This window comes from Halyomorpha halys, unplaced genomic scaffold (genome assembly GCF_000696795.3).
Source record: "Halyomorpha halys isolate HHAL.00 unplaced genomic scaffold, Hhal_1.1 Scaffold19.1, whole genome shotgun sequence".
In the NCBI taxonomy this organism is placed as follows: Eukaryota; Metazoa; Arthropoda; class Insecta; order Hemiptera; family Pentatomidae; genus Halyomorpha; species Halyomorpha halys.
Genome location: NW_027115129.1, coordinates 668454 through 684849, shown reverse-complemented (window position 1 = coordinate 684849; position 16396 = coordinate 668454). Strand labels below are relative to the sequence as shown.

The following is a 16396-nucleotide window of genomic DNA, read 5'->3' as shown; positions in this document are numbered from 1 at the left end:
TGTAGTGAATGGGAAGTTTAGAGCGTTTGTCAAGTAAGTGTTGTAGCAATCGGAATCTACGAGCAGTTTCTTGTCGTTTCAGTCTTGTGTGTGGACCATGACAATTAAAACCCAAATTACGTGCAAGTAACCTAACACGGCGATAACAAGCTCAGCCGGTCTGTTTCGTGACGTCATTCTCCATTTAACAGACCTATTAACAGACTCTCAACCATGTTATATATTAAATCGTTTAAACATGTTATAAGAAGGAAATACTTCTCCATTTAACATGCTAAGCTAAAGATCATCATCCCTATCATCAATACCCCTAAGATTGTGAGCAGTCTAATTTAAAGTCCATGTTATATGTTAAATGCAGAAGAGCTCCTAGTGGATTTTCAGGGAAACTTTTATTGTAACATTCTAATTTTTATGAAATAATAAAATCTCCAACTGCTTCCTCACATCATCTTTTCTCCACCTCACTTATTTGTTGTTTCCTTTCTTAGTTTTGTTTCCATTTTACTTTATTAGAGTTTAAAAACATCCAAAACCAAAACAAAACAAACACGAACTACGAGCAGCTAACCTATCAAAACGACAACAGACAAAATGGTGGTCTATTGCATGATGTCATTCTCCATTTAGCAAAACCTTTAACATGCTAAAAGAAGGAAATATTTCTCTATTTAACACACTCAAACATGTTTAACTATAGATCATGAATACCCCTATTATATGAAATAAGAAAATGCCAATTACTACTAGTTTTATGTGATAAATAATATATTGAATCCTTAGACGCAATTTAATACTGTAGTATAAACTTATTTAATGCTAATTTTTATTTTTTTACATCTGGTAAATTTGATGTATTTTTATTTAAATGTATAATAGTATAAGTAGTAGATGTCAATAAATAAATATTTTAAAAAATTATTATTTCTGTTTGTTGTTTATCATTAGTTATTTATTCTTAAGTTTTCTTTCATTTCATTACAAATTATTTATTATTTATTAATTTTTCAGTTTCTGCAAAATTTCGGGAAGGTGGACCGGACGGCCGATGACATTTTCGATGAACACTTGGAGAACTTCAACAGGCAACAGATATCGGCGAATCGCCTCCAGAAGGAATTTAATAATTATATCCGATGTATAAGAGGTTAGTAGCTAGTTATAACATATCTAAGTTGATTTTTTATAATCTAACTATTGATTATAACTTGTATTTATAATTGTTTTTAAACTGGAGGATTAAAATAAATTGCAATAAATCCCATCAAATCATATTTACCTTCCGTCGTAAACCCATGACTTCCTGCCCCGCGGTATCCTTTAGCAATACACCACTATTTCCTGCCGAACAGATCCGCTATCTAGGACTACATCTGGACATAAAACTGACTTAGAATCCTTATAAAAGATTGAAATGACAGGAGACTGCACGTCGATTCCGACTATTACAACACTTACTAGAAAAACTGTCTAAATTTCCAATCCATTACAAAAGACTGATCTTCATGACTACTATAAGGCCTATCTGGACATACGGAGTTGAGCTTTGGGGCTCCACTAAACTTTTGAATTCCTCTGATATCCAATCCTTAATGCTCCTTAATTTGTCACAAATAAACCCATTCATCAAAACCTCAATGTTCCATATGTTCCCGATTTGGCCAGAACCAGATACCAATCCTTCCATGATTAACTCCCTAAGTAACCTGGCTTCTCCTTCATAACCTGATAATCCTCCTAGGCGTCTGAAAAGAAGTCCTCTAGTTATCGGAGTTCTATGAATGGATTGATTCTCTGCATGCCATTGCTTAACTAAAATCAAATTTACTTGTATATATTTTAATACTGTTGTAAATATCAGTAAATGAATAAAATCATTTATTCTAAGATTAAGATTACCAATTGATTAGCCTCGAATTTAGACCAATCCACAGACTATTATGATTTCGCCATGGTGACAAATTGCTGATACTCGAAGGCTGAGCGTGATTTGTCGATCTAGGCTGGGCATTAAAAAGTTTCGGGCGATGGGCTTAGTTCAATACTTATTCCAAAAAGAACAACAAATCATAGGGTATTCACACAAATGAAATCATGAAGACTTTATGAACTCTTACTTCTCTAAATGTAATAGAAATTATCTAAAAAAATTTACAAGATTTAACTTTAAGCATTAAATTAATACTTTGTAAGGAAGTTTTTTTACTTGAAAAACGGTTATACAAGGAGGCGATCTGTTGATGATCACGGGAGTGTCAGGTTTTCTCTCAGTTAAGGGAATCCCCAGGATTGACCCCGGAATCTGTAACATCCCAGGAGTCTCTAGCACAGTGTCCTACACACTGAGCTACCCCACTCCCAAATCATTCTACATGCATGGTGTAGATATGAAATGAGACCAGTCATTGATTATTTAGTTAGTAAATGAGCCCATCCACATTATCTTTGATGACATGATTCTCACCATAACCTTCTGCAATCGTAAAACTTCGTTATACCAGTCTTCAAGTGTTGCTGAAGAAGCTTCTACTGGTCCACCGTTGATTTTATAAAAAATATGTTATATCTAGAGCAAAATCTTCGAATCCGATCTCTAAAACTTTCTTACTAGAACTACAGGAAATAAATTATTCGCCTATAGCGTGCAAGATACAGACCTCTATGAAATATATTATCGATTCTCTTCTATGGAATATATTATCGATTCCCTTCTGAATAGAATGAATGCGTTTTTTAATTTTAAGGAATCCCATTTGAAATTTAACTTCTTTACCTGACGTTCTACAACTAAAGACAAATTATTATATAGGAGTAAATTTATTTCGTGACGCGATATGAAACGGAAGTGGTGATTGGGGGCATAGAGATATGATTTTTTAAAGTTAAAAAAAATAAAATAAATTATTGCGATGATCTATCGATTGTATCCCAAACTCTCCTTTCCCAAATGACAATCCTTAAAAAATGGAATTAAAACTGGAGGATTAAAATAAATTACTGCAAATAACTAGTTATTAATAAAATAGTTCTAAACTATTGTTGTTTCACTATTGACCGCAACCCTGACCATCTTCCTATATACTGCAAATAACCTTTACCCTTCGTCATAAACCTACTGTATCCTTTGATAAAACCCCACTTATTCCCATCGAACCAATCCACTTCCCCTAGGAATGTATTCCTAAATATATCTGTGCAAATGACTGACTTGGAATCCTCACACAAGACTGAAAAGACAGGAAATTGCTTGTCGGTTTTAACTACTACAACACTTACTACACAAACGGTCTAAACTTCCAACTAATTATAAAAGACTCATTTATATGAAAATAATAAATCATATCTAGGCTTAGAGAATTGAGCTTTAGGGTTTCACTAAAACCATGGAATTCCAAAAATATTATAATCCAAAATTCTCAATGTTCCTATCAATTCTTTGATGATGAACTCTCTAATTACTGGAACCGATTATACATGTTTCAAACCTTAATTCCTTATAATTCTCCCAGGTGTCTAAAAAGAAGATGGCCTCAAGTCCTTCTAATCTAGGAATATTATTGGAGTGCTACCAATGCCTAGATTATCCACTAGTCTGTATGGTTCTATTGTGATTCATATAACTCTGGCTGCATTTACTAGTTTCAGTTTTTATTTAATACACTTGTAAATTTCTATAAATATATAAAATTATATCTAAAATTTTAATTTTCCTTTTGTTTCCATTAGCGGTTCAGGCTGCCAGTAAGTCACTCTACGATTGCATCAATGATGTCTACGAAGGAGGATGGGTCGGGCAGGACATTCTGTATGCCCAATCACAAAACCTCGAAATGCTCTGGCAAGACCTGAGTCACAAATTAGCCGATCAAGTCCTCCTACCTCTCAACACATATTCCGCTCAATTCCCCGAAATGAAGGTGAGTATTGTTCATTATATAAACAATACTTTTACTAATATTCCGTGAGAGTAATGGGTAGAGCAATTGTGGATATATGCAGAATAAACCCTATTCATAGCCTGGTTCGGAGCAATAAATTTGCTTCTGACATGAAATAAGTGGACTTTTTCAGGATAAGAACTGTGGGCTTTTCCAAGATAATTCGTGGATCCACTCAACCCTAAAACTAGTACATAATATCATTCAGGCAATAAATTTTTTTTTATATCACCATACTGCATTCTTAAAATAAAGAAAAACTTGTAAATTTCAAGAAAATGTCTACCAAGGTAATTGACAAGAAGGAATAAACGTGTATATTTTTTTATAAATAAGTTATATATTATAAATAATGAATAAATCTCAAAACGAGAAGAAAAATTCCCCGTGATGGTATGTCCGTTCATGCTTTGTTAAGGATGTTAGAGATTTTCCTTTTTATGAATTATTTAGGCTATAATAAATAAATTAAAAGTGTGCCAGCTACTTTATTAATGGAATGTAAACATTAAAACCAATATTAAATGTTGTTCAAAGTGATTGACGGCACTGGATATGTGTTAATGTTTCGCAAGTTTCAATTATTCTTCTTCGTAAAGAATTAAGGTCATTGATTAGTCTTGCATGGACTTTTCTTTAATGCCCCCAAAAAAATCCAGTGGTGTCAGATCAAGAGAGCTTGCAAAATAACTCATATTGCCATTAGGCCACTACTGCTGTGGAAGTAAGATGCCGAGACTGTCTTAGTGTTCATGGTAACAATTTTGAACAACATTTAATATGAATGTTAATGTTAATGTTTAGATTAATAAAGTAGTTGGAACACATATTAATTTATTTATTAAAACCTCAAAAATTTATAACAATGAAAATTTTTAGTATGAATATCTGCTAAACAAATCATTAACGAAGCATACTTTTATGAGGAAATTTTTTTTGTTTTGAGATCTTTAATTCATATTTGTAGCTAGAAATCTTAGTATTTGTTCTGTATTTTATTATATCATGTAAAAATATGTAATTTAAATATGTCCGATCACGAATTGATTAGTATGCTGTGTAATGTAGCAACCCCATGTATTTGGGCAGCATGGATGAATAAAGCATCTCTCTTCTCTATGGCAAGACTTATCATTGGGGTTCTTTTTCCATGTAATAACAATAGTAAAATTGATAATAATGATTAATTGTAAAATTAAAATTTGATTACTAAAAATGATTTTATCTACTTAGTGAAAATTATTAACATTGTTAAAATCATGGTGATTAATTAAACCAAAAAAATAAATCTATTAACAGAAAACTAATCTATTAACTTCGCAGAAAACTCTAGCTCTATATTTTCTATTTTATCTTATAACAATACTTATAATAAATATATAAAATGCAAAAGAGAAATAAACAGACTGACAGTCAGTCTGAAATAACAGTTAGGTCTAGAAAACCAAATAATCCACACTTAAATTTCTCCATTTCACTCTTGCTTAGTATTACTTGCTAAATCGGTACGAGTTAGTTCTAATGTTTATTACAGTTACTAGTTATGTTTGAAGAATACCTAGTTACTAAACAAGTAATGCTAATGTTATGGTAAGTTATGTTTCTATTTATTAATATCAATATGTATTATGTACATTTTAGTATTTAATAATTGGTTAACAAAATTATTTTTACAAAAAAATGTTTTGTTGTTTTAGAGTAGAAATATGAGGAGGTGGTTGGGGAGGTTGTAAAATAAATTTGTGAAATAACCTATTTAACTTATTAAGTTATTTCAACTTATTTATGTTATATTCTGATCGCACTCCCAACTATCTTCTCCTCATATAATTTATCCACGATCAACTATCTTCTCATCATTATTAAATATGAGAATAGTAAAATATCGGCAAGTCACCCACAATATGATTTTTTTTATAATTGGCTGAGTCTCAAGATCCTCAAAAATATGTTTCATTAAAAGTCATGGCAATCAGTGTCTTTTTTATTTACACTCTACTGTTCCAGTCTCCTAGCAAAAATTATTTTAATTTTAAAATATTTAAATTTGTAACCTAAATACTATAAAGATTTATTTTACTTACAAACAGCTTAATAAATGTTATTCATCAATGCAATGAATCAATATGCTATTCAAAACGTCCAACGATAATTATATTTCAAAATAATTATTAATAAATAGTAAATAATTCTTAATTTAGATTTATGAAATAAATTATAACTTTTACATATAAAGTATAGACAGTTTCTTACATTATTGAAATAACAATATTTTCTTGATATTATTTATGTTAATAAACTTTATAATATTTTTCAGGATATTCAAAATTGAATTTTTCAAATTCCAATGCCTCTGTTCTGTTCATGATAACAGTTAATATTTTCAGAATTTATTTAACAATAGACTTAAAAATATCATTGCAATATATATATGTACACTCACATGTACTATAAAAACTGTTCTACCAAATAATCACGAAGTTTTTTGTATTGATAGAGTAAACAAACAATTTATGTTTTTTATGATAAAAATTAGTTATTATAAAAAAATATATTATTAGTGACATAAGAATATTAAAATATTGAAAGTGAAATACTTCTGTTAAATAGTTTAGTATGTTAACTAGTAGTATTTTAAAAAAATATGGTTTACTGTGTTGCATAATGATACACTAACATGGCCCATTTAGTAGTTTAGTCTTAGAAAATGGAAATAAGGTTGACAGAAGTAATATATGACGGACTATTTAGTTGCGCTACTTATCTCGGTAACGCCTCCTATTCAATATGGCCTTGCCTCTGTTCATGGTTTCTTCTAACACAAATCTTATAATCTTTTCAATTTTTTGAGACTGGTTTTTTTCTGTTTAAACAATATAATTTCTATCCAAGATAAGTCTCAAAACACTCTTTATTGTTTCCTTAAAAGTTCAACATTTCGGCCACATCCAATAAAAACTTTTTGCAGGCTATTCTGCCCCGGTCATTAAGTTCAGTCAAATCACCCTATTTTGTGAATTTTCCATTAAATTTTAAAACTTTTGATTATAGATTAACTTAACACAATTATCACTTTCTTATCAACAATATTTTTTCTTTGAACTTTTAAAGAAATAAAAAGATTGTTTTGAGACTTAACTTGGGTACAAATTATTTTATTTAAAAAATCTTTTGGATTTTTTCTTTAAAAATTTAGTTATATTTCGAGCATTGTATTTTTATCTAAATTATCACCATAAGGTTAATTTAAATAAATATATAATTACATTTACAGTCATAAAGGAATTTATTTATATAATTTTTGATTGGTATGCCATTATTTTTTAACTATTGTAATGTGAATTGTATTGTAAACAGCATATTTATCATAAGAAATGTCTTTCAACCTAACTCTAAGTAACTAATTATTTTATGCAGCAAAATACTGAGTTTTGTAGTGAAATATTTTTACCGAGGTTCTACAACTCAATACAAACAACAATTATAAGGCAGTAAATTGATTTTATGACACGAGATGAAACAGAAGTGGTGGGGGGAGGGGCGACACTGGTCAATTCCAGCAGGAAATAGGTTGATAGCTCAATATTGTAATAGGTTTATTGGTTCCATTGAATTTGTAACATAATCAAAAATTGCAAATAAAGAATGAAACAAGAAATACTAAACTAAAATGGTTCAGTGATAATGGTACAGTGGTAGGTTGTAATATCCTGTCCCACCTTAATTCTCCCTCCCCATACACTTATATCCTGAATAACGGAGTGATGAGGCCCGTCAGTCTTCAGGAGAAAATTCTGACAGAAAATCACAGGTCTTCCAGTGTCAACAGGAATTGGACACCACAGGGTTAATCTCTCAGCTCCGGAGTAGGAATATAGAGTAATCTCCTGTTATCTCAAAATCTCCTATTACTATACGAAATTTTTCCTGCTATAATTGACGTAGAAAATGATTGTCATAGTCTAGTAATAATTATTATTATTATTATTCTGGAGCTAATATTTTATGCCTTAAGCTGTAAGAGGTAAAGTATGGTCATTATTGATATAATTTTAATACATTATTTATTTTCGAGAAGTTTCATTCTCAAGACTGCCTCAAGTTTTTTTTCTATTATATTCTATAGATATTCTTTTATTAAAATATTCTTAACTAATCCTTTCATTGGCTATGAGTTTAACTTATATAAGTATATTTTCTTAGAGGTTTCTTTTATTTTATTTTTATAGAAAAAGATCGATAAAAGGTCGAGGAAGCTTGTGGATTACGACGGCCAGAGGCACAACATGCAATCTCTTGAAGGCGGTGGTGGAAAGAAAAGGGATGAAACAAAGGTAAGAGTTTTCACTTTGACTAATGTTGTAGATTTAGATGAAAACAGCAGTCTTAATCACCTCTCTCTCTTTCCTTATCACTCCCTTTTTTCCCCTCCCCTTCTTCTTCTTTCACTCATTACTTTTTTGTAACTAACGTTATTAGATTAAATATATTATAACAAAGATATTTTGTATTTTTCAGGTTCTGAAAGCTCGTGAACAGCTGCAGCAGGCCAAGAGAACTTACGAATTGTTGAACAGTGAACTTCACGATGATCTTCCAGCTCTGTATCATTCCAGGATTTTATTTTTAGTTAACAATCTTCAAACACTTTTCTCAGCGGAACAGGTCTTCCACACGGAAACTTCAAAGGTAATAAAAGTGATCGACATTGATTATTTGAAATATATACATTAGTTGCTTATTCTGTGTGATTATTGGCAGGTATATTCAGAGCTGGAAGCGATCATCGATAAATTAGCGACGGACAGTCAAAGGCAGTCGTACACACCGAGGAAAGTTACTTATTCACCAAAAATCAACAACATCAATTCGTAAGTAGTCAATTCACTTGTCTCTGAAAGAACAGCTTAAAAAGCACAAAGAAAATAAAAGCATGAAACATAATAGGATATTGTTCTGGTGATTTTTATAAAAGTGATTCATATTAAAGTTAAAAAAAAAAAGAAAGTGTGTGGCATAACATCTATAGGTGAGATAAAAGGGAAATAAATGCAGTTGTAACAATTCTCTAATTAAACTTGGAGGACCAGAAATCAATTTTTTCTTATTTAAGGTGTAAGAGTGGAGTGGAACATAAGAAATGGAATTACAAATATATATATTAAAGCTGTGTTTCAGCTTTTAGTGTTTAATGTCTGTTGAGATGAAATGAAAAATCAATGAAACACTATTTTTATTAACACAATATATTTAGCCAGAGAAAAAACTTTTAAATAAATAATAATAACAAAAAAACAATATCTTGTGAGTAGAACAAATTGAAAATTGTACTTTTCAGACCATTGGAGAAAACTATAATAAGTTATAATATATAATTCTTTCACTTTCTTGAAACTGGTTGTTATTGTTTAAATAAAATAAATTTATCCAATTTAAGTCTAAAAACAATCCATATTTCTTTAAGTCCAATGTTTCGGCAATCCTCAAGGATAATCTTAGTTATAAATTTAGAATCACATTAATTTAAAAAAAATTATATGCAGGCTGTTCTGCTCAGGGTAATAATTTCAGTTAAAAATACCCCATTTTGTCAATTCTTCTCATCAACATTAAAACTTTTAAGTTTTAAATTTACACTTTTATACTTCATCACAACAATTGTTGTGATTCTTGTGAAAAAGTATAATAGTGTAAATAGATTGTGTTAACAAACCATCAACAACCATACAACAAGGTGGTTTGTTATATAGTAGTGTATTAATTGTGGATAATCTTATATAAGAAAAATTAAATATTAGTGATTTTAAATTTTTTAAAAAATAGGATTTTAACTTATAATAAAGAAAATGACCTGGGCAGAATAGCCTGCAAAAGAAACTTTGAATTAATGTGAGGAAGAAATTATATTGAAGATGTCCTTGAGGATGGCTAGAATGGCCGAAACGATGGACTGGTGAAAAATAAAAGTGTTGAGACAAAAATGGATACAAATTTTTGATTTATTTAATAAATAATTACCTTGTCTCAAGAAATTGAAATAATATAATTAAAATAAATATTAATAACAGGAAGATGGTGGGGATGGGGTGCGGTCAAAAGAGAACAAAAATAGTTGACAAATATTTATTTTCCGACATTTTGCCTCACTTTGTAGAGCTTTATGAGGGCTAAAAAGATACAAAAACGACTAAAAATATATTTAGTTTTTCCTAAATTAGAAAATTCTTAGAGTTATTATTATTATCATATTTTTATATTACTCTGTTGTATTATTTTTTATTTCATCATTTTTTTATATCTCTTTCCTCTTTATACGCGACGTATTTGTATACAACAGAGTGATATAAAAATATGATAATAACAGTTGCTCTAAGAATTTTCTAATTTAGGAAAAACTAAATATCAAAATATTTTTAGTCGTGTTTGTATCTTTTTAGCCCTGATAAAATAAAGCTTTACAAAGAGAGGAAAAATGTCGCAAAATAAATAGTTGTTAACTATTTTTGTTCTCTTTTGAATGCACCCATGACAGACAATTTTCTTCATAATTTGAAATTATTCGATCAATTATTTATATTTAATACAACTTTTTATAATTAAAGATTATGTTCAAGAGGATGAGTGTATTAATTTATACTTAAATAATTTATTGCAGGAACAGCCCAGGTTCACCAACCTCTACAACAGGTGAGCTGTGTATATTTTTTTTTTTTTAGCGGATATATTTATTTGATTTGGCTTTAGTTTCATTTCCACATTTTATTTATTTTGGCTTTCATTTAATAATCTTCAAATTAACTTATCTACTGCATGGTAGACGTGTCTGAGCTGAATTGTACATGGAAGTACTTTATCTCATGCTAAACATGTTCAGCTTTATTACTAATTTTTGTGCTAAAAGCCTACAAATATATATGTACTTGTTTTAAGTTTAAAATAATTAATTTAAAAAAAAATGGGAAAGAAAAGAACAAAAACAAATTAACAGTGTGCGTGTTATGCTAATGACTAACATTAACCTTTTTAGCAGATGAGCCTCCGATGGAATCGCCTCCAGAGGAAGAGACCCCTGAGCCACCGCTGGCTATATCCAGCGACACGGAGAGTGCGCAAAATGGTACAAGTATAGTAAATAATTCTTCAGATCAGACCGAATCTGAGCCTCCTCAAACGAATAATGCCACTAGCAACACAAACGGTCCTTCTACACCTCCCGTGGTCAATGGTAATTCCCCCGTTCCAACGCCAGCTCCTACAACAGAGACCAATAATAATACCACTAACAATCGAAGAGTTGAGGATCTTTACGATATTCCGACAGGTAAGGCTAAACATCAAATTGTCTAAGGTAATATTTGGAAATCTATCATTGATTATATTTTATATTGATACTATTCCTGCTTTTAATTTTGTATACGTTAACATTTGACCTATGCTTATTATTATCTTCAAAGTGGGTTCCTTTGCTCAGTGTGGGGCAGGCACCAGTGGCACCCAGGCGTAATATGATTGGGAGGGAAGAGGAAAAAATTTACCTACCGATTAGCAGTTGTAAAGTTCAGTTGAACAGTTACTTTCCTGCTATTTTTCTTCCTGCCCCTGTTATTCTACATTGAACAACATGCCTCTAATTTTTAAATTTTATTGCTTGATTCCTTCTTCTTTAAGTATAAAGGTAATTGTAATCATAAAATTATTCAAATTACTGCTGTAATTAAGAGGAATATTTTGATTTTGATTATTAATCCTTTTCTTAGTCAAAATTTTCAAAACTGTGACCACAGATAACTTTTTTCCAGAAATCGGAGATACTTTGCTCCTATAAACGTGTCCTCATTTTCGTTCCTTAGTGTTTCCATGTTTTTATTTACTATCTGATTGTTTTTAATTTTCAACAGTCTTTCAATATGTTTATTTTAAATAATTAATAATGTACATAATTTGTGGGAGAAGTTAGCTCAGTGATAAGGCACTATACTGCTGACTCCAAGGACCTGGGTTTGAATTCGGCTGTGACATATAATTATTTTCTATTTCTCTGTAGCCCTGAGGATTTGGGAGCTTTCCGGGTTCCACTCAGCCTCAGAAAGTGGGTAGAAATCTGGTGTTTGTGCGTGATTCAATATTATTAAGTTTGTAAAAATAAAAATTGGTCTTATTCATTTTTTATTTTATTCTTATTTGATTTTACTGGTTCTTTTCTTTGATTATGACAGTCTTAAATTGCACCTGATATTTATAATGAATTTCAGAAAATGGCATGAAGTCACCCTGCATATTCATAAACTTTGTTCCATTTGTGATAGGAAAAAAAAAATATCAAATTCAAGCATTTGTCACAGACAACCCTCACTCAACCATATGGGATATCGCGGAAATGCTTAACATATCTCATGTAAGCGTCAAGTTGAGCAAAAGCGTCCAGCATTGGCTAATTGCAAAGGCATAGTTTTTTATCACAATCCACCTTATTCACCAAACCTTGCCCCAACAGATTTTCACTTATTTCGGACCCTTCAAAACTCTCTTAACGAGAAACACTTTTAATTCACTCGAGAACTACAAAATGTGGAGTTCATTACACATAAATCTGAGAGGTTCGGGAGGACAGGATTAAAAAATTATCTGAAAGATGGCAACATGTAATAGATCAAAATGGGTCATTTATAATTGATTAAAAACATATACAAGAATCTGAAACTTTTATTGAAATCACCAGTAAAAAACGCAATGAACTTATTTTACAACCCAATACATCATGTGTGATATAAATAAAAATTGAGTAATACTAATATAGCCCTTCATCGTGGAAATGATTTATTTTTTTATAAATATGACTAGTGTGATATGCAATGCAGTTGTTTAACAGCTGAAATATTTTCTTTAATAAATTGCCTTATAGATAGGAGACAAATTGATGATCTATGCATGTAAGGTCATACAGATTGCATCTAAATACTATTAAGTAACTGCTTAAGTGTTAAGCAAAGTGCATGTTTGAACGATGCTCTCAGCCTGCAGGTATTTATTTTATTTTTAGTGTTTTATTCAAAATAGTCAAGCCTTAATATAAATACATATATTATATTTTCATATGGATGGCTTTCTTCACAGCGGTGCATAGTACATTTCCACCAGCTTTACAAAAAATACAATTAGAGTTTCTCTCTTTTAGCAAAATTACAACTTTTCAATTAATTTTCCTTAAAGAAAGAATTATCTAATATATATTCATATAATTGTTAGATAAATTTTACATTTTCATAGCTACATATCAGGTAGTTCAGACAGTAAACATTGGAAATATTTACATTAGAAATTTACAAATAACAAAGTTCACAATGAAACATTCAGATATGTAACTCACTGAGAAAGTTTATGTAATATCCAAGCTTTTGGAAAAATAAACTTTTTACATCAGTTACATTACAATGTTATATGTAAGGTAATTTGTTTTATATATAAGTAAAAAATTTTGTTAAGTTATAAAAATTATCAGTTTATTGTATCATACTAGGATTATTATTCGATGCAACATAAAAAGAAACAAAATAATAAGTTTTGGTTATCTTCTTAATAAATTAAACACAAAATATGGCATAATTAAAAAAACAAAAAAAATAATTTTTAATCATATTAATAACGATCATTCATTTTCATGAATTTTTAGGAAAAATCAGCAACTAAATAAAGTATGTTAGAATTTTAAAATTATATTGTAAATCCATATCTTTTGATCAATTAAGTTATTTTTTTTCAACGTGAAAACTATTACTGTAACTACTGTATCAACTGATTTGACATAGATTTGGGAATCAATGATAAAAATTTATTAATTCTTCATATCGATGACCTTACTTCACAGTGGTGCAAAGTACATTTCCACTAGCTTTACAAAAAATTCAATTAAAGATTCTCTCTTTTCAGAAAATGTATTGATAAGTTTTAATTCTCCTAAAAAGAGAGAAAGTTAGTGGAAACTTACTTGGCAATCCAACATGTTTTGCTGGAGACTAAAATATTAGACATAAAAATCCCAAAAAATAACCTGATAGAGCTGAAAATAAGAGAAGTATACAAAAACATTTTTAAAATAATTACAAGTACTTCCATGAACTGTATTCATGAAATTATATTTTAATAATATAATTAGGGGGAAGAGGATTATCTTATAAATTGGGACAGAAACCTCACAAATATATTAAAACTGTTATAAAAATGTTTATTGTTGCAAGTTTTATAATAAAAAATTGTGCGTGTAATGTGCTCCATGTGATTTTCCTCAAACATTTTGAGTGATATTTATTGATTAACGATAAATTATACTAGAAAAATTAACAAAGAAAGTAAGTTGTTAACAATACATATTGAATTCCTTATTAATTTGTTTATTAAATAAAAATAACATTAATTATGAATTGATCACATAAAATTTATTGTATCAAAACATAAATTGACTAAATTTTTAAATTAACAACATCATTTACTTTATAAAAACACGAATTCTTTTGATCCTATTCTTTCAACATATTTTATTATCTATCCAACGTTTCAGCTCATAGGTCATTATCAAGAAGACAACCTTATTATTAATTTGTTACATTCATCTTATTATAATTATGAGAGATAGTTGACTGTGGATGATAAATGAGAAGAAGATGGTTGGGGGTGCGGTCAATGAAACACACAAATAAGTATGATTAACTTATTTTAATGTGCCGACGTTTCGGCTAGAGTTTCTAGCCTTCTTCAGGGCTAAAAACAAAACAAGATAACAACCACAGTAAGTATAGAAATATAAAAAGAAAGTATAAACAGAATAATTTTACAAAATAGAATTAATAAAATGAAGTGATGAGAGACGCGGGAAATAAAATGTATACATAGGTAATTGAAAAAGCGGGTACAATAACTTACTTAAGGAAATGAAATAAAAATAAAGTTATATAATGCAAAGAAGTACGAACATATTAGTTATTATTAATTTAAAATTTAAATATGAAAAGAAAATGAAAATTGAGAGGAAGAAAATATATGTAACAATAATAGATGATAAAGAGGCAAATTAAAATAAGTTAATCATACTTATTTGTGTTTTTCATTGACCGTACCCCCAACCATCTTCTCCTCATCTTATTATAGTGGAGACCAATTACCCAAGTCAAGAATAAAAACATATAAAATATGAAGAAGATGGTCAGGTCAGGGTTGTAGTAAAAAAAAAACAGTTTGCACAATCCCTTTGTTACTGCTATTATTTATTAAGTTAAATGAATCTATAATGCATTAATAAGAATTTTATACCACTTTTCTTTTTTACACAATTAAGCTGAATTTTACTTCATTTATTCTGTTCTGTTTCTGTATATTTGAATAACTTTTCTCTTTGTTTACAGGTGCAACAACAGATAACTTACCACCTGGTGTATTGTACAAAGTTAAAGCCACATATAGGTACAACCGAGAAGATGTTGATGAGCTGTCATTCGAAGTTGGAGAAATCATCCGGGTTGTGCAATATGATGATCCAGAAGAACAGGTATGGAGTCTCATCTAAAGATAATTAATAATAATTTGTTTATTCTTGTCCGTAGGTTCAATGTGAGGAGGAGGTTGGGGGTATGGTCAGTCTGTAGCCGAGGGACCCTGTTACTGCAGCGGTACCAGTTCCAATCCGGCCTAGCCAGGGGAAAACAGTTATCTTCCCCAAAGTGAATTTTCACTGGTTTGGGTTAAATAAAACGGAGGACCTGAAATGAGTATAACAAAAGAATGAAGAAAATTAAAGAATTAAAAAAAACATTCCAAGTGATATATACAATTTAATAAAATCCAAATATGAACAATGAAGCAAAAAAGTGAATTGTATCCTGTTGTTACAAAAAATAAAAGAGTTAATTATGAAATACAAAAATAGTACTTTAGTTGGTGAGAAAAAAATCACAGATGACCGGGTGATTGATATCCATATATCGATAACTTCTTAAGGATAATGCAACATCTGCCATCATCCAGATGTTGATGATGAAGGTCGGTTGAAAACTGGGTGGGTGAGGGTCCTGAAACTTACCCCAAAAATCTAGTGGCCTCAATAAGTGGTAAGCCAGTGGTTACCTCCTAATTCTGACTGCAGACTGCCTTATCAGTCTGTTTCTAGGCTCTAATCCTATTGCAGCTCGTAGTGTAGTTATATGTGCCGAGCCGCAGTGATGTATTTATATTATACATGCACCACAACAAACTTCCTTATTTCCTCTTAGTTACGTAACAATTTTTTTTTTTAATATAAATGTAATATATAGGGTGTTTTTTTAAGCCCGATAGAACTTGAAATTGTAAAAAATAACACAAAAAATTAAATTGTAATAAAAATTTTTTTTTTATTCGAAAGATCAATACGTGACATTAACATTTGAAAATGATTTCGGGCATATGGGCACCGCGGCTGTTCTTGACGA

The 16396-nt window shown here is 30.0% G+C and overlaps 1 protein-coding gene across 3 annotated transcripts in view; it reads left to right on the top strand.

Annotated features, from left to right (window-relative positions):
• The window catches only part of Amph (amphiphysin), a 204781-nt gene that overhangs the window by 180785 nt on the left and 7600 nt on the right, over positions 1-16396 (top strand). The window contains exons 3-10 of one of the 3 annotated variants that reach the window (XM_067052208.1): positions 1012-1147; positions 3727-3917; positions 8168-8272; positions 8457-8627; positions 8700-8809; positions 10594-10625; positions 10969-11259; positions 15335-15477. In XM_067052208.1, the coding sequence (XP_066908309.1) occupies positions 1012-1147; positions 3727-3917; positions 8168-8272; positions 8457-8627; positions 8700-8809; positions 10594-10625; positions 10969-11259; positions 15335-15477 (1179 nt within the window). Of the gene's footprint in view, positions 1-1011; positions 1148-3726; positions 3918-8167; positions 8273-8456; positions 8628-8699; positions 8810-10593; positions 10626-10965; positions 11260-15334; positions 15478-16396 lie in introns of all 3 variants that reach the window. The other 2 variants (XM_067052207.1, XM_067052209.1) reach the window with 2 other exon arrangements.